This window comes from Cibotium barometz, chromosome 15, assembly GCF_041138505.1.
Source record: "Cibotium barometz isolate CiBa-2024 chromosome 15, ASM4113850v1, whole genome shotgun sequence".
NCBI classification, from domain to species: domain Eukaryota; kingdom Viridiplantae; phylum Streptophyta; class Polypodiopsida; order Cyatheales; family Cibotiaceae; genus Cibotium; species Cibotium barometz.
Window position 1 is genome coordinate 40,686,038 of NC_141060.1, and position 19,738 is coordinate 40,705,775.

General features: G+C 48.9%; 3 protein-coding genes across 6 annotated transcripts in view; 1 reads left to right on the forward strand and 2 right to left on the reverse strand.

Annotated features, from left to right (window-relative positions):
• LOC147631304 (thiol-disulfide oxidoreductase LTO1-like) overlaps positions 1-19,738 on the reverse strand; it is a 48,337-nt gene that overhangs the window by 13,529 nt on the left and 15,070 nt on the right. The window lies entirely within an intron of this gene.
• On the reverse strand, positions 4,179-5,042 carry LOC147631305 (uncharacterized). Its single transcript, XM_086809074.1, has one exon. It carries the CDS (start codon positions 5,040-5,042, stop codon positions 4,209-4,211), a length of 834 nt encoding a protein of 277 aa, XP_086665200.1. The 3' UTR covers positions 4,179-4,208.
• LOC147631306 (uncharacterized) lies at positions 6,838-8,891 on the forward strand. Its single transcript, XM_086809684.1, has 4 exons — positions 6,838-7,367; positions 7,498-7,843; positions 7,999-8,160; positions 8,285-8,891. Exons 1-4 carry the CDS (start codon positions 6,841-6,843, stop codon positions 8,705-8,707), a joined length of 1,458 nt encoding a protein of 485 aa, XP_086665810.1. The 5' UTR covers positions 6,838-6,840; the 3' UTR covers positions 8,708-8,891.

Consider the following 19,738-nt stretch of genomic DNA (forward strand, 5'->3'; position numbering starts at 1 on the left):
CTGCGATATTCTCACAACTACTGAGCAATCGCATCTTCTTCAAATTGGTTCATCTTGTAAGATGCAATACTCACAGGATGAGACCCCAAAATCAAGTATCTACTGGCCAACTAGACAGAAGACCATGAGGCAAATCGGAGAAAAGACATTACCGAAATATGCTTTCTAAAGCATGCGTCTCATATGCATCTAACTTAATTTAATAAAAACAATTAACATCATATGAAAGAAGAACACACTGAAACACTTCATACTCAGAATTGTTAATGTTTTGTTGAATTTACAAGGGTAGAGGGTGGGATTGCAAAATCACCCTTAAAACAAACTGGAGCATCATCCATTACAAAAGACAAAATATGACCCTTCCAATCTACATGGACATCATGGTTGAAAAACCATTCCATACCCTTCAACCATTCCAGATACAAGTGCTAAACCAAATAATTATGACCACAAGAAAGCTAATAACCCATTTCTTCTTTCATAACCCATGTCCCATAGAAATGAAGGTTTCGTGCAAGATAAGGACTTCCCTATTCTAATAACTTCTTTATAATACCAGGGTTTTTGTGGATTCCACAGTCTTCTAGGTGCTCTATTAATCCTTCTTAGGCTTAGAGGTTACTTCTTGTGAAGATTAGGAGAGTTGGTTGAGTGAAGATAATTACCTCTTGCTACGGCTCATTCAGGTTCAGCAAAGCATAGGTCTGGAGCATTGCTTGATGCTCAAGAGGGGGGTAGCACCTCCGCTCCCTTTTTTTTTTCCAAGAAAAGATCCTTTCATTAGTTTAAAAAAAACCGCCCACTGGGCTACAAAAACCTCTCCTGCTCATAAGAAGGCAGAGCAGAGATCCAATCAAGGTAGCTAGGGAGACTCTCCCTAGGTGCAAAAAGGTACAAAGATCAGTACAAATAACTGAGAGCTATATAATACAATAGGAGGGGGGGAAAGCCAAACAGGTGGCCTGTAATGCCAGCCGAGGGTTCCCGCGTGTAGTGTATAGAAGGAACCGCTGCGCCAAATGGTGTGGAAGGCCTGGCGCCGCAAGATCGCCGCATCCGAGTCGCCCCGGATGCGGTCATACTGTCCGCGCAGGGTGTGGATCAGCTCCTGCCAAATCCCCTGAACAGTCTCTGCTGGTGGCTCCAATCTCCCCTCAAAGGCCCTCAAACACCGGGCTCTCCAGGTGAACCAGATGGTGAGGCTACTGAGGAGCTCCCATCGTAAATCCCTCTCCTGTGTCCAGACGGCGGACGAGAAGTCCGGTGAAGGAACAAGGCAAGGCTGGCCCCTAATGAATCTGATGGCCTGGCTGTCTTGCTCCGTCTCGTATCCCAGAGCAGGCCCTGACGATGTCGACCAAGCAGCGGCACCCCACGTATACATGCCCTCTGTAGAGAGGGGGGCCAAAATGCGCAGCATCCTCAGCCAAATTTGCTGCGCCTGTGGACAGTCCCATAGGCAGTGTCTCTGTGTCTCCAAAGGGTGGCCGCATCGGACACAGGCCGCCGGAAGACCACTGTAGACAAGCCAGGTGCCAACTGCAAATCCCTGTGGACAACCAGCCACTGAAAAGTCGAGATCTTGCGTGCCTGTCGACTAGCCCAGAGCCTGGCCCAAAACTCCTCCAGGAACTCCTGTGAGAGTCCCTGTAGCCGCCAATGCTCCGCTGCGGCTGGATAGACCATCCTCCTCGCAGTCAGAATATGCCTCCCCAACCGAATAGTGTATTGGAAAAAGGTAATCTCTGTGGCCCCGGGGGACGCATAAGGATCATGCCACTCGTACTCGCCAGGGTCCCACTGGAGCCGGGCCAAGGGGCGCGCATCATATGCCCAAATGCGCCAATCAGAGTCCACATCTGCAGGGTCTGGATCAATATGCCACTTCCGGGAAGCGGTGGCGACCACTACCCATATTCTCTGAAAGATGCACTCTGCAACCAAAGGCGACTCCGCCGCCACTCTCTGAAGTCTACTCTCATCCTGGATCTCATAGTAGAGGCATCTACCATCCTCGGTGCAAGCTCTGACAGCAATCAGGATCTCCAATTGTGTAAAGGCTCCCATCCACCATGGGGCCACTGGCTCAAAAGGCGTGAACCACTCCTCAGTGAGTGCCTCTTGAATGTCATCCCGCATAATCAGCCCCCCTCTGAAGTGACTCAGCCTCTCCACCTGGACCTCCTCTGGGAGACTGCAGAAGGCCTGCCAGTCTCCAAAACTGCGTGTTGGGCTTGCCGCCAATGGTCCCCAGGCTAGACGAGGCCGAGAACCCAGCATATGACCCTGCTCAATGCGTACCGCGGGGCTCCATATGAGCGGCTGTCTGGCCCACTCCTCATCACAAGTAGGTCTTTGAGAAAGCCCCGGTCTCAGCAGCTCCCAAGCTCGCAGGATGCTCAAGGCAAATCTGTCCTCCCATCCTCTACTGAGGCCTGTCCTCCTCATCTCTATGAAGATCCATCGTATACCTGGTGCCCAAGTGCCCCCTGCTGGAGGAGCCCTAGCCTGTAGTCGCTGAAAAGGAAGCTCCTTCCAAGGCTCAGCGCCTGGAAGCAGCCCCCGAACAATAAGCTTCCCCAATAAGCCTCTACTCTGATCAACTGGATCTATCATGCCCAAGCCCCCCGGGGCAAGCGGAAGAGTAATAACTGCCCAAGCAACCTTAGCCCGGGCTGGCTGACCGTCCCGCCCAGACCAAAGAAAGTTCCTGATCAGCCTCTGTACCTGGCTGATGCAAGAGCTCGAGAAGATCCAGCAAGACGTGATGTACCACATGGTCGCTAAAAGCACCTGATTTGTCACCACCACCCTCCCAGCCAAGGATAGCCGAGCTGTACTTCAATACAAAAGCTTCTTCCGAATACTCAGAAGAAGGGGGGCGATCTGCTGCTCAGGTGACAAATCAAGTCCAATCTGGCATCCCAAATACCGCACTGCTGTGCCAGGAGGAATCCATCTAAAACTCGGGTTTGGGCTCCATGCCGGAGTGGGAGCGCTATTGATCCAAAAGGCCACTGTCTTGCGCCCATTGATCAATGCTCCCGAAGCTGCACCAAAAACCTGTAGAGCGACTGCTCTGCCCTCTGAAGATTGGCCTCCTGGCCATGCAAAAATAATCCCGTGTCATCAGCAAACTCGGAATCGAGCAGGTCCTCTCCCTGGACTGGGAGCTGGAGTCCTCTCAAACCAACCTCCTCTGCTGTCAGATACATGCTCATAGCCTCAGCAAAGAAGAGAAAAAGAAACGGGGCGAGAGGGCACCCCTGACGGACTGATCTGGTCAACTCAAAACTCGGCCCCCGTCCTCTTGCCATCAGCACCTGGCTACGAGCTGTGGAATATAGAGCCGCCACCCCTCGAATCCAGACTGGCTCAAAACCCAGGCGAAGCATAGTGCCCTCTAGGAAACCCCAATCGACTAGATCGTATGCCTTCTCAAAATCGAGAAGCATAACGACCAGGTCCTCGCCGAGAAATCTAGCTCAGGCCGTCGCCTCCCAGAAGGTGAAAATGTTGTCAAGGATACTGCGCTCCTTGACGAATCCTGTCTGGGTAGCATGAATCAACTCCCCAAGGAAGGGCTAGATCCTCAAACTCAAGGCCTTGGCCAGGACCTTGTAGACAATATTGAGGATCGTAATAGGTCTCCACTGCCGAATATCATCAGACACTCCCTCCCCCTTGGGGATAAGAAAGTTCAAGCCCTCTGAAAAGCTCTGTGGCATCACCCCAGTGTCCAAAACATATTGAAAACCCCTGCAGAGGCCTGGCCCCAAAATGTCCCAATAGCGCATAAAAAAGGCAGGCGTCAATCCATCCTCCCTAGGGAAACTATGGCGCGAAAGGACCCTCAAAGCCTCAACCAGCTCATCCTCTGAAAGAGGCTCACCCAAAACTGTGCGCATACGATCTGTGACCCTCCTCTGTACATGGGCCCACACAGTCTGTCTGCAAGCATCACGTGCCTCCGTGTGGCTGGCTCCGCTGAGAGCAGGTCTCTATAGAACTCAGTGGCAATGGCTCTAATCTCCCCGGGCTCAGTGGCTAACGAGCCGTCCTGTCTCCTGAGCTGGCATACACCTGCTCGAGCATGGCGGGGTCCGGTAATCTCAAAGAACTCCCCAGTCACTCTATCACCAAGCTACGTCCACTGTGAGGCTTGGCGATGATAGTAGAACTCATGTCTCTGCTCCTCTGCCTCTCTAACCTCCTGGCGTGCCTAGCTCAGCCTGGGACGCCACCCACTCACATGTAGGCTGCTGCTCCTGAAGGCGCTGGAGCGAAGCAAGGCTACGCCTCAAGCGGCGCTCCCGCTCTCGTGTCTCTCCCAGCCGTGTCAAGGCTACAGCGTGCAAAAAAGAGCTGAGCTCAATGAGTCCCTGGGCACACTGGCCTGCTGCATCCAAGTCAGAGCTCTGGCTATCATGCCATATCCTCTCAATGTCCTCAGAAAGACTGGAATCTGTAAGTATCCTCTCTGGGATCCTCAACTGCAAGCTGGTCTCCCGAGTCCACTCCTCAAGTGTCAAAATAATTGGCGCATGGTCTGAAAAAGAAGTGCCAGCGAGAATGCCAACGGAGTCCCCACGCTCCCCGGACCTATCGCCCACATAGAAGCGATCAATCCGTGATAGATTAGTCCCTCCCTGCCGGCGATCCGATCGAGAAAAACTAAGACTGTCCTGAGAGCGGGAGAAAGCCTCATGCTGCCATGCATCAGTAATCCACAGTGTCATGCAAAATCGCTCCCAAGCTACAAGCTCCGTGCCATGCACGGTAACATGACTCCCTCCCACCCTATCCGTCGGGTCCTCAAGCATGTTGAAGTCTCCTCCAACACACCAATGTGCGGCCTCGGGCAATGCATCTGTAACAAGGGTCCAGAACTCTGCTCTGGCACTAGCATGGTTAGGCACATAGACATTGAGCACGCCAAAGAGCTCATCATGCATCCTCAGAATAACATATTGTGCTCTACCAGGCACAATGACCCCGCGATCCACAATGGCCTGCCGCCATGCATATGCAATGACCATACATACTCCTCCCTGCCCACCCAAGGGGCCAAACCCATCAGACCAAAATGTGTCCCATCTGCCAGGCATCACGGAACCATATCTTCGAATCCTGCTCACTCAAATGGTGCTCCTGCATCATCAGAATATCAATACTGCCCCCAACCAGGCATCTCTGAAGCTCCTGCCTCAAGCATCCACGATAGCGTACATAGTGTGCGCCGCCAAGGTCCTGTACATTCCATGAGATGATCCTCATGGATGACCTGCTGAGGTGGAGGTTGTCTCAGCCATACGGCGGGCCTTCGCAAGCGGCTTGGATGGAGAATAGTCCCCATCCGAGCGGCTACGAATCTGCCCACCCGGTGTGCTGCAAGAATCTCGGATCAGGCGCCAGTGGCTGTGTCCCATGGCGACTGCCTCCCGCTCAGAGAGAGCAACCTCGTGTATACATACATATCATGGTTGATATATACGTACGTACGGATCTGATCCGTACCGTACGGCCGTACTGTACGGATCCGTACACGTACGGATCAATCCGTACGTGTGGGTTTTTTAATGCTGAAAATCGCCGAGCGTGAATGAATGGGCGCCCGCCTGGCGGCTGCCTTTGGGTACATACTAGGCCTTTCAAGTTTAATTATTAGACTCCAGAGAGCGTGCGTTACAGAGAGGCGAGAGCAGGAAGATTTCGAAAAAGCCCAGGCGACCACAGCGTTGGAAATTTGCCGCCAGGCGTGCGTGTAGGTAAACTGAGCATCTTCCTCTCTCTCTCTTTCTCTCCCTCTTGAGTCTTGAGTCTTATCTCTTTCTCTTGCATATGTGCTGTGCACTTGGCAGGTGCAGACAAAAGTCTCAAGAGCCATCATGCCTAAGCCAACTAACCCGTATTGGCAAGAGCACACCAATGTGATCCGCATTGTCAACACGCCAGGGCAAGCTGGATCTGGCACGCGACGATGGCAATGGAAGTATTGCAACTTTCAGCTCACCAGTACCATTTCTCGCGTCGTTATGCACTTGACAGGCATTGGCACAACCAATAACTGTGCAGGGTGCAAGGCAGTACCAAAGGACATTAGGGATAAGTTGATTGCTGAGAATTTTCCAGCAATGGGTGCAGGGAAAAAGGTGAAAGGTAGTCAACAGACACAGGATGCTCTCCATGATGCACTCTTGGGAGACTTGGGTGGTTCTTCACAGGTTCAGGAGGAGCAGCCCACTGGTAGTAGGAAGAGGGCTCGTACCATGCATGAGCAGCAGGACTATGTGGAGGATGATGGAGAGATGCATGCACCAAGGCAGACTACCTTGCCTTCTCGAGTTGCCTCTCTTTCTTGGGTGAAGGAGCGCCAGAAAGTGGCTGAGATGGAGATTGCTCGCACTCTCATTGAGTGCAACATCTCCTTTCATGTCTTGAGGACTGAGCAGTGGCAGAGGATGGTCAGAGCCATAGCCCAGGTTGGACACACAGAGGATTGGTCGGGGTTGGAATACAATAAGATGCGGACCACTACGCTTGAGGAGCAGAAAGCATTGATAGATAAGGCATTGGTACCAGTGAAGGCAGGTTGGGGGCAGTTTGGGTGCACCATCATTTCAGATGGCTGGAGTGACATTCGTAGGCGACACATCATTAATATTCTTGTGTCGTCTTGCCTTGGCACGTACTTCTTGCGTGCTGTTGATGCAGGAAAGGCTGGAGAGCGGATTACAGGTGAGTTTATCTATGAGCACATCCGGCAGGCTATACTTGAGGTTGGCCCAGAGAATGTGGTGCAGGTTATTAACTGACAACGCCTCCAACTGCAAGGCTATGGGTGAGATGATTGAGGCAGAGTTTAAGAACATTGTCTGGACTCCATGTGCAGCTCACTGTCTTGACTTGTTGATGGAGGACATTGGGAAGTTAACATGGGTGTTGCCTATTGTTTCCGATGCCACAAAAATGACTACTTTTTTCCGCAAAAAGCACAAGGCATTGGCTATCTTTAGGAGTCACAGTACACTTGACATGGTGCGGCCCTTGAAGACCAGATTTGCATATATGTATCTTGTGTTGCAGCGACTCTATGCAGTGAGGGATCCACTTCTACAGACAGTAGTGGACCCGAAGTGGAGAGAGATGCATCACGCACAGGAGGAGTCCACTAGATACATACAGCGGCGGGTGCTTGATGAGTCCTTTTGGTCGGAGGTGCAGGCTATGATAGTAGCATTGCAGCCAATTTATGTGTTGCTGCGTGTCACAGACATGGAGGGCTCCACCATGGGCCTAGTCTATCATCTCTTCTCAGAGATGAAGACACACATCAGAGGCTGCAGATCACTGGCGCTTGATCGGTATGTACTTGCTTCTGCAATGATTACTCTCGAGTCTATTAACTATTTAGTATAATACTATAATGTATAATAGTAAATACTATAATCAAAATTCAGCCTGTTAACTAATGTTGCGTCAATGCTTTTACAGTCGGGAAGAGATCTTGGCTATTGTAGACAAGAGATGGACATTTATGAGTCGGCCCATTCATGCGATGGCTGCATTGCTTCATCCTTTCTACAAGAAGCCAACTCTTTTTAATGACAGGAGTCTACTACAGGGCAAGGATGCGTACATTGGCTTGATTTGCGAGGAGGATGAGCAGTTGGACATTGATGCAGAGCTCGCAAGCTATGAAAATAATTTAGGGTCATCCTTTACTAGAGCTGTGGCGTTGAGGCCGGAGGCAACGAAGTTCTCTCTTACATGGTGGCAGAGTTATGGAAGACAAGGTCTTCCAAAGCTCACTCGTATCGCTTTACGTGTCCTCTCACAGGTAAAGTTTTCTATCTTTACATTTTTCATACATGTGTTTTGGACCTGGGACCATGGTTCATTGTCCAATCATCAATGTCTATTGTCTATGACCATGTCCAATGTCCATTGTAATTTGTCACCATTGACACGTCACAATGCACATGTGACATGTAGGATTGCTCTGCTGGTGGATGCGAGCGCAATTGGAGCGCTTATTCGCTAATTCACACGAAGATCCGTAATCGACTCAGCACTGCACAGCTAGAGAGATTGGTCTACTGCCGAGCAAATATGAAGCTTGTGCGAGATTACCACGCTTTGGGGACACCCAAGCAGGTTAGAAAGTTGAAACTTTGGGCTAGCGTTTATACATATTACAAGCGAATATTTGTAATTACTAATTACTACTTTCTACGCTGTTAATAATGTGAACACTGAATTGCATTTTGTTTTTTAACAGACAGATCCATCGAAATTGAAGTTGGTCTCGGAGGGGAGTGCAGAGGAGACTGAGCAGCAGCAGCAGCAGCTTGTGAGAAACGATCAGGAGGAGATTATTCGCATGCTGCACAGAGAGCTGGAGAGTGTGGATCGACGTGTGACGAGGTCACGTGCGCGAGTTCTCAGTCTCCCGTTAGTCGGGCGAGATGCAGGTCCAGAAGTTTCACGACGAGAGACCATTCGGCGAGGAAAGCTTCCTGTCCGTACTCCTCGGAGACGGGCAAATGAGGCTGTTCCTCTCATTCAGCCTACGGAGGATGATGATCCAGGACAGCAGAGTATGATGGCAGAGCCAGAGTATGATGAAGAGGGCAACGTCCTGACAGATGGGGACTTGCTCTCTTCAGGAGTGTCATCATCCTCATCCGATGAGGAGTTTTGAGATTCAAAGAGTAGAGTCTCGAGAGTCGAGTCGAGACTCTTTGTTATTGCTTAGTGTTTTTTACTTTTGAGTCTTGACTCTTGACATCAGACATTTATGATTTGTTATTTGTATGCTCTAGTATGAGCCTTTTAGGTTGACATCAGACATTTGTTATTTGTATGCTCTAGTATGAGCCTTTCTACGTCTATTTTGTCTTGACAGCCATTGTGTCAAGTATATGATGTGTGTTTTGAAATTAGTACATACTACATGCAAATTGGTTTATAATTTATTTTGATTCTTGAATGTTTCAAACTTTTATGTACCTTAAATGTAGAAAGGTGTTGAATGTCCTATTGTTTGCCAATGGTACGTATTTTTACGTACATAAAAAATTTTACTGTACGGAACACCGTACAGTACGTACATATACACAACGTACAGTACGTACACATCAACCTTGATACATATCCAGGGTCGCGTGCTAGGTCTGCCACTATGCGAACCACTAAGTGGCGAACCCCGGAGGCATCCGCACTCTCGGAATCAAAGAAGTGAGCCAGCTCCCAGAGTCGGCCTATCACGTCTGTCACCTCCAGATCGCTCACATGGTGAGAAAACTCAACTGCCTGAGTCTTCAGTATGCTAGGAGCGAGATCCAAAGTCCACTCCCGGTCACTAGTGCCACAAAGAGGGAAGGAGAAGGCCACCACTGAATCAAGTGCCTCCTCCCCTCGGGTCGGAGGTATCACCACATGCACTCTGATGGGTGCGGGCTCATGGGGGCCCTCCGCTCCAAAAAGCTCTGTCTCGAACTCGATCTGGTAGTGTCCTCGGCCCAGTAGCTGAACGTCCAAAATCTTCCCCTCATCTGCGAGAAGGCGGGCCTGGAGAAGATCCCGGTTCTCCCCTCTGCTGGGGCGAGTGCCGACTATACCGCAGATAGTGGAATGTGCCTAGAGGCGTTCCACCTCTGCGGCGAGGGTCGCTTCCTCTTCTGGTGAAAGAGAAAGCTTGATGGGGGTATCCTGAGGGGCGGGTGAGGGGACTGCGGAAGAGTCCCTCTGAGGTGGGGCGGGAGGAGCCTCCATAAGTGTCTGAAGCTTTGTCGAAGGCAAAGTGTAAACGGAAAGCCCTGCAAGAACCGAGCTGCACAAACGGCGGAGCGGGGAGGGGCGGAAGACGGCGGAGGAGGGGGGGAACAAAGAGGGGCAAAAAGAAAAAGAGGGAAGGGGATTACAAACAAAGGCAGCAAAGGGCGGGGGGGGAGGGGCGTGGAAGAGAGACGGAGCAGGGGGGGTGGGGCGCGAAAAAGAGCAGTGGAGGGGGGGGCTGGCGCGAATGAGCAGAGGCGGGGGGGGGCGCGAAAGAGCACAGGCGGGGGGGGGCGCGGCGCGGCGCGAATGAGCACAGGCGGCAATGATCAGAGGCGGGGGGCGCTAAAGAGTAGAGGCGGGGGAGATAGGAGGCGGGGAAGGGGGTGAGCGTGCAGGCTGCAGCGAGGGGGGGGAGCGGAAGCTTCAGCGAGCGCTTCTTGATGTTTTAAGTCTCCTCTTGTGTGTCAGTATAGGATCTTTATACCTAGGTATAGCACCTCCGCTCCCTTGTTACAGATAGGCTCAGATGTCATCTAGAGGTTGCTTGATGCAGCTTTTGCCTCACCCGAAGGTACTGATAGCTGATAGTACATCTGCTTATGGGACTTCTATGATATATGTGTACTAATCACATTGGATGTTGTGGTTATGTATGGTTCACAGTGGTATACAACTTGAGACTATTACTACACCATTGGTTTGCAGTGAATGTTGCTACATATGTATGGCTAAGAGAGATGGGACGTTGATCTTGCCATATTGTACTTTTCACTTTCTTTTGGATCACATTGCTGATATCTTGCTGTATGGACAGCCTTCGTAATCAGTGTGATTCCTCTTGGATATCTTGTTTTGCCAGGATGCAATCGAGGACGCTTGCCATTTTTCAAGAGGGGGGTATGTTGCGAGCCTATTGAAAGAATGTGCACAAGCAGAAGCAAATAAACATGAGAGAGAGAAAGATTGCAAGCAAGAACTGAGCTTTATTAGCTTGAGGTTACAGAGTACAAGAGCCAGCAAATAGGGCAATTGAAGATGATACAATGAATAAAGCGAGCAACTCTTATATACTTGTGCATGAAGCAATTGGCTGTAGGAAACAGGCCGACCGACAGCATAAATAGTCCCTGCTGTAAACTCCAAGGAAAAGAGCTGACCCAATAGGTTGACAGACCGCATTGTAAAGTCCCGTGCATATAGATCTGTCAGCTTTCTCCAAACAGAAGCAGCACGATCCAATGTTTGCACGGCGGGGGAGACCTCCGGTGAGATGGCTTGTACAAGTGCAAAGTGAGCTTTTGAGACTTGATTCTCCCAAGCTGAAAGTTCTAAGAGAAAAGCATCCTCCTAGTCCTGAGTCCACTTCCTAGAGCTGGTAGGGCGTTCGGGCTTTCGTTCGTGGCCCTGAACAATCTCCCAGAGACCCTTGTGTGTGAACCAGACCTTCATCTGTAGCTTCCAGTGATCATAGTTTGAACCACTGAACTTGTCCTCCTTGTTCATGCAGGGGGGACCATGTCTGCCTCAAAGAAGCTATGTCTCAAACAACCTCTGTAGCTAAGCAATCCACGTGCTTTCTCAAGCACCTTTCCACAAGATCCAACTAGGGACTATACCCCCTCTGAAGATGCAAGCTGGACAGCAGCAAAAGAAACGAAAACACACCACCGGGAACCTCCTACTGGAAGAGGGAGGGGATCTTGGAGGGAGAAGAGCTGATGTGCCACTTGTCTGATGCACCTCCTGAATTTGCAGCTAGAACTCCTCCACTTGCATGTGTAGAAGAAAACGCAGCCTGGGGGCTGGCCGAGAGCAGTTGGAGAGCTTGTAGAGCAAAAAACGCAGCTAAGAAAGAAGAAACGCAGCCACTGTTTGAAGGATCTACAGCTTGGAGAGTCTAGGGAAGCAGAAAACGGAGAGAAGCAGATTGTGCAGCAGCCAGAGCCTAGGCGAATGCTACCACGAAAGAATGTGCACAAGCGGAAGCAAATAAACATGAGAGAGAAAGATTGCAAGCAAGAACTGAGCTTTATTAGCTTGAGGTTACAGAGTACAAGAGCCAGCAAATAGGGCAATTGAAGATGACAGAATGAATAAAGGGAGCAACTCTTATATACTTGTGCATGAAGCAATCGGCTCTAGGAAACAGGCCGACAGCTCCATGACAGCATAAATAGAGAAAGATGCAATATTTTAACACCTATGAATTTGTAGGGCGTATCTCGACAGTGTCGGCATGGTGGTCAGTGTGCAGGACATTTATTTAATGTTCATATTTGGGGTCACCTATTAAGGTTCCCTTTCATAACCCATGGGGACAAAGGTTTTAAAACCAGTAACTTTTTTTTGGGAGCATCGTGCCCCTTTTGGGGGAGGCTTACGTTATTTTTGGAGGTGACTCTCTTTTGGAGGAGTCATCTGCAGTTGCACGTGTGTGTGCGCTTTTTCTCGTTTCGGCGACTGACGGGCTGCAGGGAAGCACAAAACTGGACTGCTCTCTCTCTCTCTCGCGGAAAACAGTGCAGGGCTGTAGGCGGCTGCAGAAAGCACACAACCGCATGGAATTCTCTCCCTTTCTCTATCTCGTGGGGAGGCAGGCGGGCTGGTCGAGCAGCCACAAAGGCGGGCAGGACTGTTACTCTCTCTACCTTGCAAACAGGCAGGGGACTGCAGTTGGCGCACAGCCGAACAGGGCCTTCTTCCCTCTCTCTCTCTCTCTCTCTCTCTCTCTCTTCGCGAGCCGGTAGGGCTGCAGGAAGCATACAACCGAAAGATTTATCTCTATCTCTCTCTCTTTTCACTGGCACGTGACTGTCTCGGAGACGTTCCTCTGGCCCTTTGTGAGAGGAAGGGTTTAGCAGTTCTGACAGTGGAAACAAGGCATTCTGAGGGATGTTTTTGGACGAGTCTATGGACTGATGTATGGCTGTGTTTTTGGCTACAAGTAAGGGCAATTTGGCTATGTTGTTCGAGGCCTTATGAATGTATTTTCTTGGCATAAAGGGATGCAGGTTTGTGTATTGGAATTAGCCCAAGACTGTGTGGGACTCCTATGCTATGAGGATCAGAGGTATGAACATATTGGGCATGAAGCATTTGTGTCCATAATCTCCAAGTGCACAAAAGCTGGAGTCTTGGCAACTACAGCTAAAGAATCGACACTCTTCTCAATACTCCGTTGAGGACACTTCCTCCAATAGTGACCCTTCTGGCCACAATGGTTACAGGTCCGCTCAGCCTTCAAAGCATCACGCTCTGAATCGGGCTTCTTCTCAGAAGACTTCTCCGATGAAGACTTCCCTTTGCCTTTATTGTTGTTGTTGTTACGGCCTTTCAGCCGCTAGCCAGTCAATACCCCCGAATCTCCGCCCTGTGGAGGGTTCGTAAAATGATCTTCCTGGTCCAAGACCATAGGCACAAGCTCCTCCCAGGTGATGATGTTGAGCCTCCCACTGGTGATCAAAGAGAGTAGAAAGCTGAATACTGAGAGGTTAGATGAGACAGCAAAGTGATGGCCATGTCCTCTGAAGATATCTCCTTCCCAGCCCGAACAACCTCCTGCTGAAGAGCATGGAGCTTGTTGATGTGCTCTCGCATCGTCGAAGACTTTGCAGGATTCATCACCCACATCTGCACTTCCAAGGAAATCCGCTTCATGGGTGATACCCTGTTATATAGAGAAACCAAGTGCTGCCAAATCCCTTTGGCCAGCGTCATGTGTTTGATATGATTAATCACTTGGGGTGTGCAATTAAGGAAGATGAAAGAATGCACACCGGCATTGACACGATCCCATAACTGTGCCTGAGTCTCCCGTTCTTTCCTAGTAGAGGGTAAAAGCTCCCCATCCTCCAACTCCAGTCGTGGAACACCAACCACAATGAAATCAGCCAAGTCATAAGACTCCAACATAGACTCCATCATTACCTTCCAGATGCCATAGTGGGTCCTGTCCAATTGTTGATCCACCGGGAACGTGGGGAGAGTGGGGATCTTCACGTGCTTCTCAGCCATCTCAAGGATTCACAAAGTCTAGTGAAGGGAAGGTGGGTGGGAAAAAAGATGAAGAAGACGCTGCAAACACTATGCAAGGTGGCTGTCCAACAGTGATGGCCGCCTTCTACCCGATCTCCAAGTCCCGAACAGCCCACGAATTCTCCAATCAGCACCAAAAATCAGCAAACCCTCAAGCTCCCACGGACCCACTGTCTCCAAGCTTCAAGCCACCTACGGCTCTGATACCATGTCGGAATGCACAGCGGAAAATGAACAAGTGCTGTGAGAAACAAAACGCAGAAGTATAGAGAGAGAGAGAAGCTGTATAAACTATGCTATATACACAAAGGTCCGATACAATGAGAGTGTGGGGGGCAAGGGTGGTATTTATACCACCCTACAATGTTGGTCGTCCAGGCTAAAAGCAGCCAACTGCCCATGACTGAGAAATGACCAGTCGGCCAACACATCACCAGTCAGCCAGGACAAAACAGCAGTCGGCTAGCAGAAGAGTGAGTCGGCCAGCAATAGACAGTCCCCCACAACCCAAAAATAGGGAGAAAAAACATGGAAAAATGGGGAAAATGAGAAAAGTCCTAGGCGGGCACACCCACAACAAAGGCCCTCACTGAGTATTATGTATAGACAAGAGATGACTGCTAATAGAAACTAGCCGACCATCATCCATGCATCATATATAAGGAAGTAGTGCATTAGCTCATAAATCGTCTTTCTCCCTTTTATAAGTAGTAAGTAGCCCTTTTGAGAAGGCCTATGGCCAAGCATAAATGTAATCTTTTTCTATGTACATAATACATATAGTGAAAACCAGTCTATCTCTCTCTCTTCTCTCATGCATTTTGCATTAAGGTTCCCACAGAGCTTAAGGGCTGTGATTAAGGCATGAAGGCTTCCGCTATGTCACATCGGTATCAGAGCATCAGGTGAATAATATATATACTCAAAACTAGTCTATCTCTCTCTCTCTCCTCTCATGTGTTTTGTGTTAATGTTCCTACAGGGTGCTTAAGGGCTGTCATTAAGGCATGAAGGCTTCCGCTATGTCACATTGGTATCAAAGCATCAAGTGCGGCCACATCACCAAGCACTGCAGGTCCCACAGCTTCACACCAAAATATGTAAAGTTCCCATACTCAAGCAAGGAAAACACAAGCAGTTAAGAAGCATCAGGAAGGTCAAGCATGCATTAGGTGAATCCTCAGCATTTAGCCCATGGAAGCCATCAATCATAAGTTAGTGTGTTCAAGGACAAGGGTATACATTGAAGGGGACAACATTGGAACAAATGCACAATCATGGAGTGGAATTAGAGGCTAAACAGGAGGTTCAGTTAAGTTGCAAAGGAGGAAGTATGACAAAGTTGGAATCCCAGTGCAATCAAAAGATGATGATGACCGTCATCCAAAGTCAAAGACGGAAAAAGTTGGATTCCCGTCATCAAGCTTGGCACAAGGAGATGTCACATGCACATTGCAGTGCCATGGCTAATCATAGCATTTACCCCTAATCCAGGCAACAATATTAGGTGCATACATGCATCAACATCATGTTAGCATCCTGTCGGTAGCAGATTTCAGCATATATTTGTCAGTCAGCAGCAATAGAAGCCACTCGGCAGCGTCAGCTAGGGTCGACAGTATTTATTAGTATTTATGGTGAAGAGTTTGGCATTTTACGTCACACATTTCATGTCAAGGGACACAAAAGCTGGCCGACAGCCCTTGGAGCTGGCCGACCAGCATTCATGCGTCATATATAAGGAAGTAGTGCATTAGCTCATAAATCATCTTTCTCCCTTTTGAAGATTGGCTATAAGTAGCCCTTTTGGGAAGGCCTCTGGCTAAGCATAAACGTAACCTTTTTCTATGTACATAGTACATATATTGAAAACTAGTCTATCTCTTTCTCTCTCTTCTCTCATACGTTTTGCATTAAGATTCCCATAGAGTACGTAACGGTTGTAAGGCATGAAGGCTTCCGCTATGTCACAGGTGACAGTAGTGGGCAAGCAAGATAAGATCACATCTGACATACGGTGAGCATCATCAAGTCTTATCATCAACAATCATTGTAAATATTCATTCATGTTAGTAATAGACAGTATTATGTTGATATCTATCTTGTCTAGTGCATGCTTTCATTCATGATCCCGCATAGAGAGATTTGCGTTAATCTACAACTTAATCTATGTTTTTGTGTTAATCTACATTAAGTTAAGCACTCATGTTACATGATGTAGGTCTTTTCCACCCGACTTGATTCATGGTACACAGACAAGCTTCGTTCACTATCCGAGTATTCTGAGACTGATTTGAGAATCTGTTAAAGATACCAACTGTAAAGATGATTTCAGGCCCTATACCACATAAAAAGATCAAATTTTCCACCAACTTCCTAAAGTTTTTCAGGAGTCATGACAACATCCTCACCTTCTGGGAGGCAACTGCATCAACCAAGATGTGTCAACAAGATCTGATCGTTCTCCTTCTTGATTTCGAGAAAGCCTATGACAAAGTAGATTGGGGCTTTCTAAAGGGGACGATGTGCAGGATGGGCGGAGGAGTGGATCCAAGGTGTATCAAGACTCTACTCGGCTTCACACAGCCAGGTTCTTATTCAATTTCCGCTTTCTTGCTTAGTCCAGCAAGTGTTCCCTCTAGCACCTTATCTCTTCATGTTTGTTGTTGAGGCCATGAGCACTTTTCTTTCCGCCCAGGAGACCGAGCTCCAGAGACATCCAAGCACAAGAGGAGCTACTCGATTCTAAGTTCGTTGATGATACGTTAAAGATGTGTCAACAAGATCTGATCATTCTCCTTCTTGATTTCGAGAAAGCCTATGACAAAGTAGATTGGGGCTTTCTGGAGGGGACGATGTGCAGGATGGGCAGAGGAGTGGGTCCAAGGTGTATCAAGACTCTACTCGGCTTCAAACAGCCAGGTTCTTATTCAATTTCCGCTTTCTTGCTTAGTCCAACAAGTGTTCCCTCTAGCGTCTTATCTCTTCCTGTTTGTCGTTGAGGCCATGAGCACTTTTCTTTCCACCCAGGAGACCGAGCTCCAGAGACATCCGAGCACATGAGGAGCTACTCGATTCTGAGTTCGCTGATGATACGACAGCATACCTGTCCGGGGATGAGGGGAACCTCCAAAGATTCGCCGAGGCGATTGAGATTTTCTGTCGTGCACCTGGACCATAGATCAACTGACACAAGTAGTGTGGATTTTGGGTCGCCTGCCCCGACTTGGCATCCAGTTGAGGCTTTTGAATGGGTCTCGAGTGGCACACTTCGTTATCTTGGATGCTAGGTTGACATTGACATCTCCTTGAAGCAACAGCTAGCCCCTCTTCTTCTGAGCATTCAGAAGAAACTGCTATACTGGAGTTCTGCCAAGCTTTCCTTAGCTTGCCCGGTTGTGATGGCAAACCAGGTTCTTCTCACCACCCTGTGGTACATCACCTCTTGTTGGTCTTTCTCCCAGGCCTGTATCGGTTAGGTTCAGCGTTTGATCCAGAATTCTCTGTGGGCTAGCAGTGACAGGAGACCTACCCGCGACAAGGTGGCCTAGAGAGTGCTCATCCAACCACTTCGCACAGGGGGCCTCGGCGGCATTGACCCCTCCATTCAGAGCCATGCCATGTTGGGCAACTTGTGTTGGGGTAAAGGCGTTATGCCCACCCTTATAGTGTGTACAAGCCCATAAGTTATAGTACATAGTACACTTAGTACTTTTAATGTACTAAGTGCACTATGTGTACTAGTGCAATATACATGTGTGATAGGGGAGTCACACACTCATGCCTCATGAGTTGACTTATCCCCACAACTCTCTCTCTCTCTCTCTCTCCCTTGCTTCTCTGTGTATGTCTCCCACATGACCTAACCCTAATTCTCCCACACAACTGGTATCACAGCCATCAACTAGAGCCCTGGTTTAGGGTTTGTTCTCGAGTGCTGAATCACTGGCTTGTAGGGGATTCTTCTTCTCCCATTCAATTCAGTGTGCAAGGCAGCCAGCAGCTCGACTCTCCAGCAGCTGCTTTGCCACAGTAGCACACAGTCGAGCCAGCAATCGTAGAAGGGCAAGCGCTAGGCGTAAAGCCACGAGGCGTGTAATCTTGAAGGGCGAATCCAAGGGGGCAGGCGTGTCAGGCGCCTACTGCAACCAAGGCGTGTCAAGCGCCTACTACAACCAAGGCGTGTCAGGCGTGTCGGATACGTAAGCCAAGGCATCTCCCATTCAGCGTTGGTCGCTAATCGTAATCACTGGCGCTGGCGTGAGCAAAGGCGTAATACAACAGCCGAATAGAGGCAAGGCGACGTCAACAAGTGGTGCTAGGCGAAGCTAGGCGAAGGCAGGCGAGCTGACTGCTGGGCGTGAAGCGAAGGCTACCACAGCGCGAATAGTGCCAGGCAGCGTACCTAGGCGAATGCACGAGCGAGTAAAAAAGCTCAGGCTGCCTACAGTGAGAGCACCGGATGTTTCAGAAAGACGAAGGCAGCCGATGCTGATGCCTTCATCTGCTATGAATGACCCTCGGGTTGGTCAGCTACTAAGGGATGAAGCGATCAAGGCCGATGTGACCCTTGTGATGCCGTCCTCGTCTACAGATCACCCCTCACAAGCAGACACGGTTGTCCAGCATCAGATTTCTGCAGAGTAGCACCAAATCATCACCCCCTTTTCCTGCAACAACAAAACCCGCTTGCAAATCAGAGAAAAATCAGAAAATTACAAGGTATTTTCCTCAATTTTTTTTTGGGACTTGCAATTGAGCAGGTGCAATCATTAATTGAGCAGATACAGGCGCCGAATTGCTCAATTTTTGAGCAAAATTGGCAAAATTGGGTGACATTGGTCACAATCAGGATCAATTTGCAGGAAATTGGATGTCGAAATTTGGGGATTTTGATGTAATTGTGCAATTAAGCACTCATACATGCTGTATGATGTGAAAAATCGCACATTTGGGCAAAATTGCAACAAATTGCAGTGCAAATCAAGGGGCTTTTGTGCCGATTGAGTTGATTTGCATGCAGAAATCGCATTTGATGCTGTGGATAATGTGCTGATGTCTTACAAGCACTCAATGTGCCTGTAAATCAAGGGGCTTTCATTATTTGGATGTATATGTGGCCAGGGGGAAGCATCGTGAACACTCTGGATGCCTTCATGTGCGTCAATGTACCATGTATGATCAGAAATTGATCTTAAATCAAGGGGCTTTTCAAGTTTTTATGCTTGTTGAGCTTGGCAAAGCAGCAGGCAAGACATTTATGCCTTGAATCCTCAAAAATCAGCTTGCAGTCAAGGGGCTTTTGCTCAATTTCTGTTCGGGACTGTTGTATGCAGTGTACAGGACTGTAAAAGTCTGATTTTCACTCATTTGGACAGCCAGGAGAGCATTTATTGCTATTGTACCTGTTGGTACAGATTTGGCACAGCTTTGTGCATGTTTTGGCATGGCTGTACACTGTTTTGAGTGACCAAAAGGTTCAATTTCAGCTGCTGTACTTGCCGGTACAGGTTTGGTACATCATTTGTGAGCAATTGGTACTGTTGTACAGTACTTTGGAAGGGCAACAGAGCACATTTAAGGTGCTGTCCAAAATCTGCAGCAACCAGATTTTGGTGATTTCATCACATAAAGTGGGAGAAAAGTTGCATTCTTGCTTCCGCAGTGGGAGATAAAGCTTGGGAGAACAACCGTGAGCACTTTGTGTGCTTTTGGTGCAGTGTTTGCACATTTTGCAGGGACTCAGACATTGACAGGTTGCATTTTGCTATGGCAACCACAGGTGAGAGCTCTTCATTGCTTCATATCAAGAAGCTTGAAGGCTCGCATAACTATGATATTTGGCAAACCCAGTGCTACAATGTGTTGCTCCAGAAAAAGCAGCACAAGCCTATCAAAGAAAGGGGTGTAATGCCCG